The sequence below is a fragment of the Sitophilus oryzae genome, unplaced genomic scaffold, assembly GCF_002938485.1.
Source record: "Sitophilus oryzae breed Bouriz unplaced genomic scaffold, Soryzae_2.0 scaffold_815_pilon_pilon, whole genome shotgun sequence".
In the NCBI taxonomy this organism is placed as follows: domain Eukaryota; kingdom Metazoa; phylum Arthropoda; class Insecta; order Coleoptera; family Curculionidae; genus Sitophilus; species Sitophilus oryzae.
Genome location: NW_022147434.1, coordinates 4,364,502 through 4,379,862, shown reverse-complemented (window position 1 = coordinate 4,379,862; position 15,361 = coordinate 4,364,502). Strand labels below are relative to the sequence as shown.

The window sequence follows — 15,361 nt, the reverse complement described above, 5'->3', positions numbered from 1 at the left end:
TTCAAACCATCTCCTTAAATATTTTAGCCATGAGTTCTAGCGTCTTCCTACTGATCTTTTCCCTTGCACTTTGCCCTCTATTATGAGGCGCAGTATTTCGTATCTATCACCTCTAATCACACCAGGTATTGCATTTTTCTTTCCTTGATAGTATTCAGTATCTCTTTTTGTTTCTGCATGTGCTGGAGTACTTCGTGGTTGCAGGTATCGAAGGTTATCGTTATTATCAGGTTGCTTCGTATTTCGAAGGCTTCTATTCTCTTTTCGGTCTGTGAATCCAGTGTCCAGCTTTCACATCCATAGAGACGAGATCTCACATCCACAGAGAAGACATAGCATCTGGCCATTCGAGTTCTGAGTTCCGCACTGACTTCTCTAATCATCAAATTGCGGGATTAAATTATTTTATAGAGGGATAGATCTACCCCGAATGGCTACACTGCCGTTACCACTCTTTCTCCCGCTAGCTCGTGCGTCACGGCCGTCACTGACACACGGCCTTGAATTTTTACTCTCAACGCGCGTAAGTTTCACTTCAAAAAGTAGCCGTGGTATCATAACTACGAGAATTCATCAAATAGTTTGATGAAGTGCATGCCGAATTTTATTAATTTTCCTATAATAAGGGTATTTTGAGTTTTAAATGATATATAAAAAATCGTCAATAGTAGCAGAATTTTCAAACGTTTCTTTAAAAAAAGATTTAATCATGATTTAAGTCGATCCAGTCCTGATATAAAATGCCTTTTCCGAGGCCTTTTCCAGAAATCGAATTTTGTGTTGCAAAATATTTAACTGGATCGAAATCTCTTAAAATACTACAATATTTTTTTATATGAACAAAACTTCACATATTTTGTCTGTATTTTCTGCGCCTTATCAACTTTCCATTTTCGACGAACTTTCCAACGATATAGTGTCGTCGTTAGAGTGGCAAAGTATGAAGCGGGGGCGGATGGTACAGAATGAGATGAGATGAGACGCGGGGGGGGATGGGGTTGTTTTTCCTCTCTCGTTCCGCCGAGAGAGAAAGCTTTTGCTGTGAAAAATGAAAACGGGTCCGCGGAGCCAATCAATACTCAAGGATAATGCCGACGGCGGCGAGACGTCTGACGTCATTCGGCGACGTTGGGCGCCTGCGCCGTGGCCGCGGAAGCAGCTCCGTAACATGAATGAAAATGATTTTGTAATGGCATGAACGAATATTCAATAATTTCACTTGAGTATTGACGAAGAATGTCGTTAACGGGAGGTAGCTATGAAGTTGCTTATTTTACAGTAAACTATCTATATGTTATTGTTTATTAATTATCTTTTTCATATATTTTTGGTTGTGAAATTTTTTCTTCGTACTTAGTCTCATTTAATTAGTATAATTATTCATAGAATTATAGCAGAATATTTAATGATTTCGACGATTTTAACGATTGAATGGCGAATGGTAGCAATTCAAAAAAATAAAAATGCTATGTATGATAAAAACATCAATAATCTAAAAAAATATTTATAATTCTTCTATCTTCATTAAAATAATGCAGCCTGTCCATCAATAAAAATCTTAATCTGTATACCGGGTGCGTCTCAAAAGTGACTCACCCCTATAACTTTTTTATTTTTTCAGATAAAATAACGAGACTTGGTATGTTAATATATAATATAAATCAGGATTGATTGACGTATTCAATTGTTTTTGGTCACTTCCTGTTTCACCGGAAATGACTACAACTTTTGATTTTTAAATGACACCCTCGGTTTGTTTTTACTTTATTCGATAGAAAATGACATTCAGAATAGAATAACATATCATATGTCAACTTTTGACATTCTCGCTTAATAAAAAATTGTGTTTTAAATTTCAATCTAGAGTGCCATGGCTATGTTAAAAATACTAATTCTTAATCCAGGAACCTTGGAAAAATAGATTGGATCGTCTAATGTTTTTAGTGTCTTGTCCTGGCCAGTTAGAAAATGCCCAAATCTTATTTTTAGTAATATCTCAATTTTTTCAAATAGATCGAGGGTGGCTCATTGGCATATTTGGAAACAGCATTTTTTTACGAATAATTTGATACCACACACTTGGTATTTCGGGTCAAATTTTCGTTACGAACCGCAAGTTATAATTTGAAATAAACCATAGGTATGTGAAAATGTCAAAGGTGACAAATGATATGTCATTCTATTCAGGGTGTTATTTTCTATCGAATAAAGTAAAAACATACCGAGGGTGCCATTTAAAAATCAAAAGTTTTAGTAATTTCCGGTGAAACAGGAATCGATGACATTTCCCATATAAATTGACATATAAAATGACGGCGATCTTCATTTCATAGCCATCGCTGACGCCGTTTTTCCTCGATCATACGTTACTAACATACCAAATCTTGTTTTTTTAACTAAAAAAATAAAGAAGTCAGGTGAGAATAAAGAATAGGGGTGAGCCACTTTTGAGACACACCCGGTATAGTTCTTTTGATGTATTTGATATATAGGGTTGTCCGAATTGTATTCGGGAAACTTCGGCAGCATATTCTGCAGATAAAAGTAAGTATCAGAAAGTTCGTATAAATTGACGTCCTAAAATGCTTTGTTTCGGAGATACAGGGTTTACCCGGTTTACCTGGATTTTTTCTAAATAGTTTCTGAACTATTAATCGAAATTTCAATCAAAATTGGTGGGGTATTTTTTGACATGAGAAATTTAATTTCGATGTCAGTATGACTACTTGTAGGGAGCTCTACCTACATATTGTTTAACTGGTTTAATTATTTATAACTGGTTTATTAATTTTCATCCAAATATCGACGTTCGTTCAAAAATTATTTGATAATAAACGAAATAAAAATGAAATTTCTACACCCTGTATCTCCGAAACGAAGCAATTTAGGACATAAATTTATACGAACTTTTTTACGTATTTTTATCTGCAGAATATGCTGCCGACGTTTCCCTAATACAAGTCGGGCCACCCTGTATATGGCTGATATTTTTTATGAAGTTATTTTCTTACTTACTATTAATATTACACGGCTACTACTTTTTCTAAGTCGAAAAATTAGTTTAAATAAACCTAATGGAACCGATTTGTAAGACAAGTTTTGTTTGAAAAAAAAATCGCTGAGTTAACATTGAAACACGAAACCAATTTCAATCTATACGCATGAACGAATATTGCAAACAATTCAGAAACTTATTAAACAAGGCTTATTGTATATTAACAATCTAGGTTTTGATATTTTTTTCTTTATTACATTACTGTTAGGAGAATTGTATTATCTTATAAATGAAACCGTTAATTACTTTTCTTAATCAGACCTTTAGCACAATAATGTTATTGCGCAATAAATACAATTTGATATTTGCATCTTTCAAACAGATTTTCAAAACTCATTCGACGTAATATACGAAATGGAAGATGGAATATAGATAAGAAATGGAATAAACGAACATGTACTTTTACGTTTATTGCATTCGAAAAAAGGAAAACGGAATATGAGAATATGAAAATCTAGATTGTCTTGCATAACCTAACCCACTAGTTGGGAAGTAATAAAACATTACAGAGGTTTTGTGTTAACATAAATAATATCCTATCAAAACAAAAAATAGTGTGTGCACTAGGTTCGCATATATTTGAAGTGAAACTTCTTACTTCTTACTAACAATTATTAAATTGAAGGCTTTGAAGGATATGTTTGAAAAAGTTTATTTGAGATGTTGAAAAAGTAATAAATTAAAAATTAATAAAAAACTTGATTCACTTTTACAAAATATGTATTAAAATGACCATGTGTCCGTCTGTCCATCTGAGAACTACATTCGGGTACCTCTATCCACGTACCGAGTTTGGTTCCAATCGACCCATAATTAAGAAAAATCCTTCTGATTTCGTCCATTTTGAGGTATCGGTTTGAAACGTCGAGGGCGTCATCATGTAGCCCGTCCCCAATTATACCGAAATCAACCAACATTTTTCTTCAATCTCAAATCCTTAGTCCCACCCTGATGAAGAGGTAAACGAAATGTATCCAACTTTGCACGGTGGGACCGTGTGCACCGTCGCCCACATAACCTACCCACCAAATTTGGTCGCAATCGAACTACACCAAGTTTTGACGTTTTACGTCAAAACTAACTGTCACAGTGATACGTGTCCTACACAGTCAAGTTGCCCTTAGTTCAATCTATCGACATATCAAATTTCATTTATATCGGACGATTTTTTCGCCATTGATGATGAGGTGTCATAGTGCACGAAACGTCGTCAAAATGTCATGAAAAGATGGGACTCTTCGAGGGGATGATCAAAGATATAGAGAGATGGACAAAAAGCCTACTGCTGGTCGGCATCAGTGACAATAATGTGTAGCTGAATAATATCGCGGTGTATATCGGGTTGCATAATTGTAAAATTTAAATAAAATACTATTTAACAATAAAATTATAGTAAACATGATGCAAAAATAATAGTTATTTGCGATAACTTATGAGCTAGCACACAGAGGTCGTAGCGAGGAAATTTGACTGTTACATGTCGATAGATTGGACCAAGGCAAACTTTACCGTGTACCAGACGTATCATTATGACAGTTAGTTTTTTTTAGTTAGTTTTGACGTAAGAAACGTCAAAAATTGATGTCCAATCGCGACCAAATTTGGTGGGTAGGCTATGTGAGCGACAGAGTCCCACCCTGAAAACTTGGATACGACGTTTCGTTTACATCTTCATCAGGGTAGGACTAAGGATTTAATATCGATGAGAAATGTGGGTCGATTTCGGCATAATTGGGGACGGGTTACAGAATGACGACCTCAACGTTTCGAACCTATGCCTCTAAATGGACGAAATCATCAGGATTTTTCTTAATTATGGGTCGATTTGAACCAAACTCGGCACGTTGACCGAGGTACCTGAATGGAGTTCTCAGACGAACAGACAGGCAGACGGACAGACAGACGGACGTGAAAAGTCGCACTTCAAATATATGCACACATAGTGTCTACACAATTATTATTTTTCTTTTGCAAATAATCTGTTTTGCCGCAATTTCTGCCTTCTTTCTTCTAATGCCTATTATTCTTCTAATTGTTTTTTCTCTTTCTGAAGATAATCGATTAGGATGCTCTTTCTTTGGAGTCATTTTCCCCTCAGCAATCTACTGTTTTAATTTCATTTTCGTTTGGGGGGTGTGTAATGATGTATTGATGTTTTCGGTCTAGAGTGATTAATCTGCGTCAACCAAACCTTGGATGCTAATTCATTTGAATTCGAACCAATTTTTGGTCCATAGTTAACAAACGCAAAATCCAATGCGCAGACACCTGGTTCATTTCATAATCTTGATTAAGTTTGTGACAAATACGTTTTTTGGACATGTTCATAGCCTTAACTTGGTTTTACTTTAATTTGACGGTTGTGTAGTAAGTACCATTTAGTGAACTTGAGTAGTGGTATCAACCGTGGTTACAGTTTTTGGACGTCTCGGAGATAGTTCATCTAATTCAACTACAAAACATTTTTCGGTCGTAAATGATGGTGCACAGTCATTCAACCTTCATGTTATTCAACCTTCGTTTTTGATGCGTAGGTGTATTGGCTTTCAAAAGCTACATTTTTAGAACTGCTTGATACTGGATTTTAACTCGTCCATTAGCGTCCGTCTAAGCGTCGGAAATGGCTGACATATTATTGATTTTTTTTTTTGGGAGATGTGTAAATTCCACAGATGTTTACCCTAGTGAAGAATACCCTAGTAAATGGTACTCTTGATTTAAAGTTGTAAACGTCACGGTGTCATCATCACATAGCTATTTTAATTATTTTAATATTTAATAAATCTATCACTTTTATTGTATTTGATATGATAATTGATAGATATACTTTATATAGAAGTTTTATATTCTTCATTGACAGTTTCTTTCTTTAATTTATTAGCCCACGCTATTCTTCTTAGATATCTGCATGTAGCACTACTGTCCAAAAGACTTATTGCCCTTTGTCTGTATTCTTTACTATAGCCACATAACACTAGTATTTTAGAGGCATATAATAAGCTCATACGTTTATCCTTTATATTTACTTGGCCATTATTTAAAATCTCTAAAGCTATACTTGGAGGTCTGTATATATATATAATAGTCTGCTGGCCAATACCTCACTGCCACCTAGAGACATATCTGTTTCTTGTTTCTTCTTACAATCTCTACATTGAAAGCATGCATTAAAAATACCCATTTATACGTATAACTGTGTCTATTATTTTATATAAGGAATAGGCTAACTTAACATGATATATAAAGCCTACTACCAAGTTACCGTGGTGTATTCTGATATATTAAAAATATCACGTATTTTGAAGGATATTCCAGATAATATTTTTATTAAAAGTTGGTATTTAGCATTAATGCATAATGCATATAATGTTTTTCTAAATAAGGTTACTAATTTTCTTAAATATTTATTTTTTACTCTTATGAAATGCTCATGCATCTGCATTCGAATGAAGAATTTCCGTAAAATCTTAATTATAAATAATTGATGTAAGAAATGTATCCCAAGTATGCAAGGAATATTACTTTTTTCCGTTCAAATATTTTTTGAAAGAATTCTTGTTTTATTAATTTCAGAAATGTTTCCAGTTGGTAAGCACTGGAAGTTTTATACTTAGGAATGTCTGGAACTTTAATATGTATTTAATAAATTATACTGGCATAAGCGGTATTTTAAAAGGTATACCAAATATTTAGGTTACTGGCGTAATCAAAGGGATCTTTTAAGTTCATTTCATCATTTCAACATTTTCATGTTAATTCTTAACAAATTTCATTCATCTGCTAGCTTTATAATGCTAGTTGTTTATTAAAAATAAAGATTATATTTTGAAATTTTTATAAACAATGTTTATTGTTTTATGGGTTTTATGACGAATTCCTGTTCTTTTGAATAAAATAAAATAGATTTTATGAAGTCATTATTTATCCTATTATCATTTTCAATATATCTAATCAATTATCAATGATACTAGATACATCACTTTGAAATATTGTTTGTTATTTATAATTGTGTTGATTCATTCCATTTTTTCACCACAGCATAAATAGCTTTCACTGTTCGAAATACGAATATTACAACTCACTGAACTAAAAACTAAATGAACTAGTCTTTTGTACTATTCACTTGTACGAGTACTATTCACAATCGGTTAAGTGAACTAAACTTCCCAGCTCTATATCCAAACTATTACGTTTTTCAGTATTGTAATACTATTTTTTTGTTGCAGGTTCAACTGTGAGCTGCACGATCCGGTGTGGGCTGCCAAGATGAGCGCTCTCACCGGAATTAAACAGAAACGGAAAAAAGTTGATAACAAACCCCAAACGCAAATGTAAGTACATACATTTAATGCTTAATAATGCTACGCACTAAAATGCAATTTTTACAGTATAGTCTGTCGAACGACAACATCCTTGACAGTGATAGATATGTGTCTGTCATTTTAATTTCAAAGTAGTTTATTTTATTTTACAAAGAAATAAGTCGGTTATAGAATGCAAAACGGGATATTAATATATTATTTAAAATTTTAGTAACAAATGATTAATTCAAAGTTTTAAGAAAAAAAACTGTTTCATACAGAGTTTTATACTCAGAAATTCTAATCGAGATATTTTATAATATAGGGAGATCTACAGAGTGTCCCCAAAAAAAGTTACACATCAAAGTTGTTAGGTGGTCCGAATTGTATTCCGGCAGCATATTCCGCAGATAAAAATAGGTAAAAAAGTTCGTATAAATGTATGTCCTAAATTGCTTAGTTTCGGAGATACAGGGTGTAGAAGTTTCATTTTTCTTTCGATTTTTTCTAAATAATTTTTGAAGTAAAGTCAATATTTGAATGAAAATTGGTGTCTGGAAGTTTTTTGACATGAGAAATTTGATTTTGATGTCAATATGGCTCCTACTAGTAGAGGGCGCCACCTACATATTTTTTAACCGGTTTGAAGAGTAATAACTTTTTGTCCGTACCTGTATAAAACTACTGAGTAAAAAAATATACATGTACGACATTTTTTACGTAAAAAAGGTCTCTTGGTAAAAATCGCTACGAGTAATGGTTTTCGAGATATTTGGAATCGAAATTATTAATACCTGTCATCATTGACATTAATTAAACATGTTGACTAAATATAGTTATTAAACTGAAATCATAAATTTGAAATATTTTTGCGCCAAAAGTTCAACAGAAACTGTTTTATCAACATTTTTTGCAGAAAAATTTATGATTAATTTAAAAAAAATAAAAATTTTCAAATTTATTATTTCAGTGAAATAACTATTTACTCAACGTGTTTATTTTTCGTCAATAATGACATGTATTGACTATTTCCATTCTAAATATCTTAAGAACGGTTGCTCGTAGCGATTTTTACAAAGAGATATTTTTTACGTAAAAAGTCACAGAGATGTATATTTTTTGGCTCGGTAGTTTTATACAGGTACGGACAAAAAGTTATTACGCTTCAAAATATTTAAAACGCATGTAGGTGGCGCCTTCTACTAGTAGGAGTCATATTGACATCAAAATCAAATTTCTCATGCCAAAAAACTCCCAAACACCAATTTTCATCCAAATATTGACGTTACTTCAAAAATTATTTAGAAAAAATCGAAATAAAAATGAAACTTCTACACCCCGTATCTCTGAAACTAAGCATTTTAGGACCTACATTTATACGAACTTTTTTATTTATTTTTATCTGCAGAATATGCTGCCGAAGTTTCCGGAATACAATTCGGACCACCCTGTATATTAATTGATTTACAGATTCTAGCAGGAAAATAAAGGTGTGTTTCATTAGAGAAGTACCGTATGATCGAATAAACACGGCGTCAGCGATGGCTATAAAATGACAATCTATGACATTTACCATATAATTTTACATATAAAATGACAGCGATCTTCATTTCATAGCCATCGCTGACGCCGTTTTTATTCGATGATACGGTACTTCTCTAATGAAACACACCTTTATTTTCCTCCTAGAATCTGAAAACCAATTAATATATAGGGTGTTCCATTACACAAAAAAACAACTTTGATGTGTAACTTTTTTTGGGTAATGTAATGTTTTTGACATATTTAACATTTTCTAAAAATGAAGTTTTAAATTTCAATAAAAGCTACCTAAATTGGAATTAACCCGGTATATGCCTAATATAATCTATTATTTAACTATTGTAAATCATATTAAAACTTGATCCAAAAAGTTATACAGGGTGAGACAAAATTAATATTGAACATTGGTTACCTTTAAAAGCATGTTACTCCTTTATTTTAAATGGAACATCCAGTATATTATTTCAATATTCAATGGGAAATGCATGTCTCTTCAAAATGCTATTAAGGTTGTCTACTCCTTAGATAAATATTTTTCTAGATAAATATTTTTATTTTTATGATTTAATGCTTATTTAGTGTCAGTAGATCTTTATTATTTGATAAAATCTAGGGTGGGCTTTGATATGTTTGACGTTACTTCAATACAGCTATCAAATTAGTTCAACTTTAATAACTAGTTATCATTTTCAGTCAGTTAAAAAAAAAACTCAGCAATTTGCCAAAAATGGAAACTTATCCTACATCAGAGTGAATTGACATGATTGCATTAGTTGGTTGGTTATTCCATTAATTGGCGAATGCACACTGCATTCACCAATTAATAGAATACTTAAATGCTCATAATTTATGTTCAGTATTCAATATTCGCAAATATTGAACAACCGTACAATATTTTATTCTACATCCTTTAATTTTTGTAAAATTAACAAAAGCTATCTCACGGCCGTTTAGGTTTTATCAAATAATAAATATCTACTGACGCAAAATCACAAATATCACAACCTCAATAGTATTTGGAAGAGACATGCATTTCCCGTTGAATATTGGAAGGAATAATATACTGGGTGTTCCATTTAAAATAAAAGAGTAACTTGCTTTTAAAGGTAACCAATGTTCAATATTAATTTTGTATCATCCTGTATGACTTTTTGGGTCAAGTTTGTAAATTTGTTGTGCTTTTGTTTGTTTTGTAAATGCTTTGTTGATAAAGCTATTTTGGCTTTTTGTATAATAAAGCGTTATTTATTTATAACTTAATTTAAGATACAATAGTTATTTTAACTATAGGGAAATTAAAACAACTTTGGGTGCACGTCATCAATGACACCATGCGTCGTCTTATGGAGTTTGCTGGTCATCGTATTATGATGTTCAACCATAGTTATTTTAATTTCCCTTTACACACTAGGCTGTTCAGGGTAAATTTCAATTTAGGTAGCTTTTATTGAAATTTAAAATTTGTTCTTCATTTTTAGAAAATGATAAATATGTCAAAAACCTAGTTAGTATTTCCTAGAATCCGAAAATCAATTAATATATAGGATGGACACCCTGTAGAACACTCTATATTTTAAAAAATGCTTTAAATTAACCTACATATGCTCACAAAATGTTATTTCAATACAAACTCTCGTTCTCCTTGGAGCCTCCGCGGCTTATGAGAGGCGCCATTGCCACCCTTTATTTTAAAAAGAAGTAGAAAAAAGACTCAAAGTCTCGCTCTCAACATTTACCCTGTATTTTATTAATAATAATTTCAATAATTCACAAACACTTAATTAACTTTAATCTTAATTTTTTTAACCAGTATTTTATTTTTGACCTCATCTCTCTACAGTACTAAAAGCTGTTATTATTTCCCTATCGTGCATGTGATGTCTTATACAGCTACTCCAGTTTTGGTACCATATACGAGATAGTAGGTATAGGTACAAACTTTATTGATGGCTAATACAACTCTCTGGGTTTACTAAAGTTTTACTTAAGCTTTACTAAGGTTTTAATAACTTTATTTAACTTTTCCCTCGATATTTCGTGCACTTATCTTAAAAGAAAAACACAAAATACACGTAATAACACAAACCAAAATGCAAAAGCAATACCGCAAATATTTATCATTTTCCAGAATGCTAGTTATTTTATATAATTTGACACAAATAATAACCTTGAATTTGAACACTTTTAGAATAATTATACTTTTTTTTCGTATACTCGCTATTTAAACCCGTGTATTTGTATATTATGAGTTGTTTACGATATACTCTGATGGTGGCAACACCGGCGGAGAATGGCACCTAGCCTATAAGCAGCGGTCAAGGCGAGAATGTTAAAATCCGAACAAAACTGTTACAACCCTCTTAATGAAAATATGCTCGCATCGTATCACAAAATGGGTTATGATATGACGATTAACCAACTCTGGTGCCTTTTGTCGATCATATGGTAAAAATAGGTAGTGTTCGCTTAATGTTCTTCAAACAAAAACAAAATAATACGTCTTATTAGACATTTCCATAGCGACAATATTAATAAAATTTATTAGTATTATATTTAATATAATTTTGAAAGAAAAACATCTTACAGAATATATACATATACGTTGATTGAAATCTTTCGTCGATATTTTTTCTTCTCTAAGGGAAAGGCAAGTTTCAAATGAGTATTAGGTAATGGAAAACGTCTCAGAGCCTAATTGAAAAACGACGAATAAAGTGGCGCTGTCAAAGCCAACTCGTCTTAATTTCTCCTTTTGAAATTTCAGCTCGATATTAAATGGGTCGTTTTCTTCAGATCTCTCTGCGTCGAATTGTAAAGAGCGAATTTTTCGGAGCTTTTTAAAATATTTACTCGATGGCAACATATTAAAGTATTGTAATTTACGGAAAGGAATGATATTGATAAGTTTGCGTATAAAATTGCTTTTTAAACTAATTGGAGCATGCGTGGTTGAAATTAATTGATTTAAAGTTTGTTTTCTTGCTAAAATTGCGTATCTACGTAATGGGCGAAGACTACAAAATGGAAAGCTTAACAATAAAACACTAAAATATACACAATGTTACGCGGATTATAACAAAATTTGAGAACTGCGGTTTATCTTTTATTAAATGATAAGTTGCAGTACTGATTTGCATTGCACTGTTAAATTTTAAACATGTTACAGTAAAAGTTGAAAATTTAATAAATGTTAACATTTCACTAGGAAATGGAAACATTCATAGGAAACAATTACGCATTGGACCTGTAAATGTCGTATTTTAAAGAAATTTGTCGATTGTTAACAGTCGCTAGTAGGAGTAACATTTACTAAATGTAGTTAGTAAAAGTACTTCTATGACACAATAGGAAGCGCGTTGGTGGAAGCTGGAACAAATAAAACTTTTGGGAACATTGAATTACCTCCATGTTTAACCTGATTCACTCATCTTAAAATTATAAGAAAAAGATAACAAAGCAGAAACACCAAAACTAGGATATTTGAATGAGTACTTAACCACATCAAAACGCATCAAGCATCTACCCACTAACTGACCATCAATCAACCCGAAGTTATTAGTGTAACTTCTGAATGCTTTGGCTTCAACCTTTGTTATTTTGTGATTCTCTATTTTTTTAATACGAATTTGTTTGCTTTGAATGTCTTAATTTAATATTGAATTTCACACTTTTTTTACACAAATTTTCAGCTGCACTAGTAAACTCCAGTGAATACTAACATACTAACTACACTAGTAAAAGTTCTTCGAAATTCGTTGTTGATCACTTACTGGCATAACATATCAGTAAATGTGAGCTTTTAGGTACTGGTCAGTATTTCAAATTGTGGAATATTATTTAAATATTAAAAAAAAAAACTAACTAAAGCTAGAATGCAGTTGAGGTTGTAACCTTTGGTGTTACAACAACAAAATAAAACACTAATTCACTCCAATATACAAAATACTTTTTCTACGACTAGCCTGGAAAATACAGTTTAACACACGGAAAACTCGATCTGAAATCGGCGTTTTACAAACTGTCGTGTGCTAAGGATTTAGGGCACGACATGTGTCTTAGTGCACACGACATGTGTTAATTTTAACATTTTTAACCTCCAATCCTCCAATGTTTAGCTGAAACGCCAAACGCAACCCAGCCGTCAGAAAAGTGTCATCATTACATCGCAAATTATTCCACAAAACTGACAAAAACTGAGTGAGTCTTCTGCTAATTTGTGATCTTATAGAAAAAATAGCGTAAAAAACTCGTTCGAAAACTTCTTTCTACACTCGTTCGATTTGTGGCTCATGCCTGCGGCTCGAGCCAACAAACTGTAGCACTCGTGTGCAAAACGTCGTTTTTCTGTTGTCCGTCAACTGAAATACAAAAGGGAGGCTGAAGTTGTACAGTACGTCTGCTGGATCTGTGTCTATGAAAGGAATGCGGACAAAAAACATTTAAATAAACAGCAATATATTTTATACGTCGACTTGACGAGTACGTCACCGCAAATCGTTCCGCCCACTCATTTTATTGGCTACTTGCAAATTTGTCGAATTTTTATTGACGGGACGCGTCGTCTAATTTTTTACGAAAAATATCGAGAGAGTATCGTTTCCCCTCTCACGGATACCCCCTAGCTACAGAACGGACAGAAGTACTGTAACTTCAATGGCATTTTGTATTAACTAAGGGGGCTATCACAGTTTTAATTGCTGCATATCCAAACCAAGCCACAGGATTTGATCGTTATTTATTTATTTGATCGTTAACTAAAAATTAAAAAACAATTCCAATTTTTTTTCGAAAAAAACAACATTTTCAAATTTATTTTTTCGCAAAAAAATCCTCGACACAATCAATAAATATGTGCGCTTATTTAAGATTCACCCTGTATATATTTTTATTAATAATTAGTCTTTCTTCAAGGTTGTAAAAGTAATTTTCAGAAAATTTTAACCAATTTGTTATTGTTTTGGATTTTGTATAAAACTGTATAAATGTAAATAAAGTTTTTTGTTGTATAATTTAACACGTACAACTGTTATGACGCTATGACGTCGTTTGAAAATATTAGTTGGGAAATGATTCTGAATATATTAGATGATTTTGCAAGTAGTATTTAAATTTCAACTTGTACCTACATTGATTGTAAATTTGCAAGACGAGATGGAACGTTAATTGTCAAAGCCAGTAAAAAGTAATATTGATTTTCTTAATTTCTTTACCGTCATATTGAATTATCATGTGTCATTTTTGTAATAACCCATTATAAAAAAAAATATTATGATAATTATTGTATAAAAACAACGGCAGACGATGTATGACGAATGTCATCCATATATAGTTATTATAACATATAGCGATCATCTGCTTTTTTTCTGTTATCATCTGTCGAAACCTGCTCTGATTCGTTGGGCAGACTATAGAAGATTGGTATACTGAAATATAAATATACGAACGCTGAAGCGTTTTTGTCGCCCAAATTATAAGCAAATTATAATTTGAATTTTTAATGGCGATTAAAAATGAATAGCGTACCCTACGCCACTGTCTAGACCGCGGACACGTCGCAAAGAATAATCTTCTTCTCTCCCCACCTTTTTATTGTTTTAAAACACACCACGGTCTTACCGAAAACGCTGATATGCCACTTTTCCTAGCGGACGTGCGCTTTTGTCATCGCTTTTTGATAGTAATTAAGTCGCTTAGTCAGTGTAGATGGAACGGCGATAGAACCGTGGCTCGAACAAAGTGCCTTTTTTTTCGTTACCGCTATCAAAGTGCTGCTCTCGCGTCAGTGGTGTAACATTGTTGCCGGATTATGGGAGAGTCGAAAGTCCTCGCGGATGCTACCCCTTCTTTTACGTAAGATTGTTTTTACTAGTAGATTATGTTAAATTTTTTGAGTTGGCTATTGGCCTATTCCACTGCGACCTTTACAGATCTATTGTGGTCTCCTGATCAATCGTATACCTACTTCTCAAAGTTTAATAATATGGAGACCGATCCTATCATATAGCTCTTTACCAATCATAGGCTTATCATTGCCTAGTACAAAGAACCGCACATGTGTCAGGCTATCGCACTGACATAAAATGTGGTTTTTTCGGATTGACAATCTGCACATGGCGACATGGCGTCATCCGTCAATCAGCTTTAAATGTTTATTGAGGTTTTAGTGCCCTGTTAGTAAAGCAGCTACAGTTTTGACAATTTTTCTCTATTTGCTTATCAGGTCTGCCGTAACTTATTGACAAATATCCTACAATCTTACTAGAACTGTTTGTTATGGTACGATTTAGGCCATTTTACTAGAACTGTTGGTTATGGTACGTCGCCAACAGTGATGCCAACTCGTGGGAAATTTTCCGATTTGTGGGAAATTTCGAGATCCAGAGGAAAAAGGAAATTTTAACCCAAAACAGCATATTTGTGAGAGAATCTAAATTTAGTGTCAGTAGATCTTTATTATTTGATA

General features: G+C 32.7%; 1 protein-coding gene across 9 annotated transcripts in view; it reads left to right on the top strand.

Moving 5' to 3' along the window:
- LOC115889476 (nuclear receptor coactivator 2) overlaps positions 1 to 15,361 on the top strand; it is a 311,795-nt gene that overhangs the window by 144,580 nt on the left and 151,854 nt on the right. For 7 of the 9 annotated variants that reach the window (XM_030909476.1, XM_030909482.1, XM_030909480.1 and 4 more), the window contains exon 2: positions 7,282 to 7,386. In XM_030909476.1, coding sequence (XP_030765336.1) covers positions 7,282 to 7,386 — 105 coding nt within the window. Of the gene's footprint in view, positions 1 to 7,101; positions 7,203 to 7,281; positions 7,387 to 14,669; positions 14,749 to 15,361 lie in introns of those variants that run through there. The other 2 variants (XM_030909479.1, XM_030909481.1) reach the window with 2 other exon arrangements.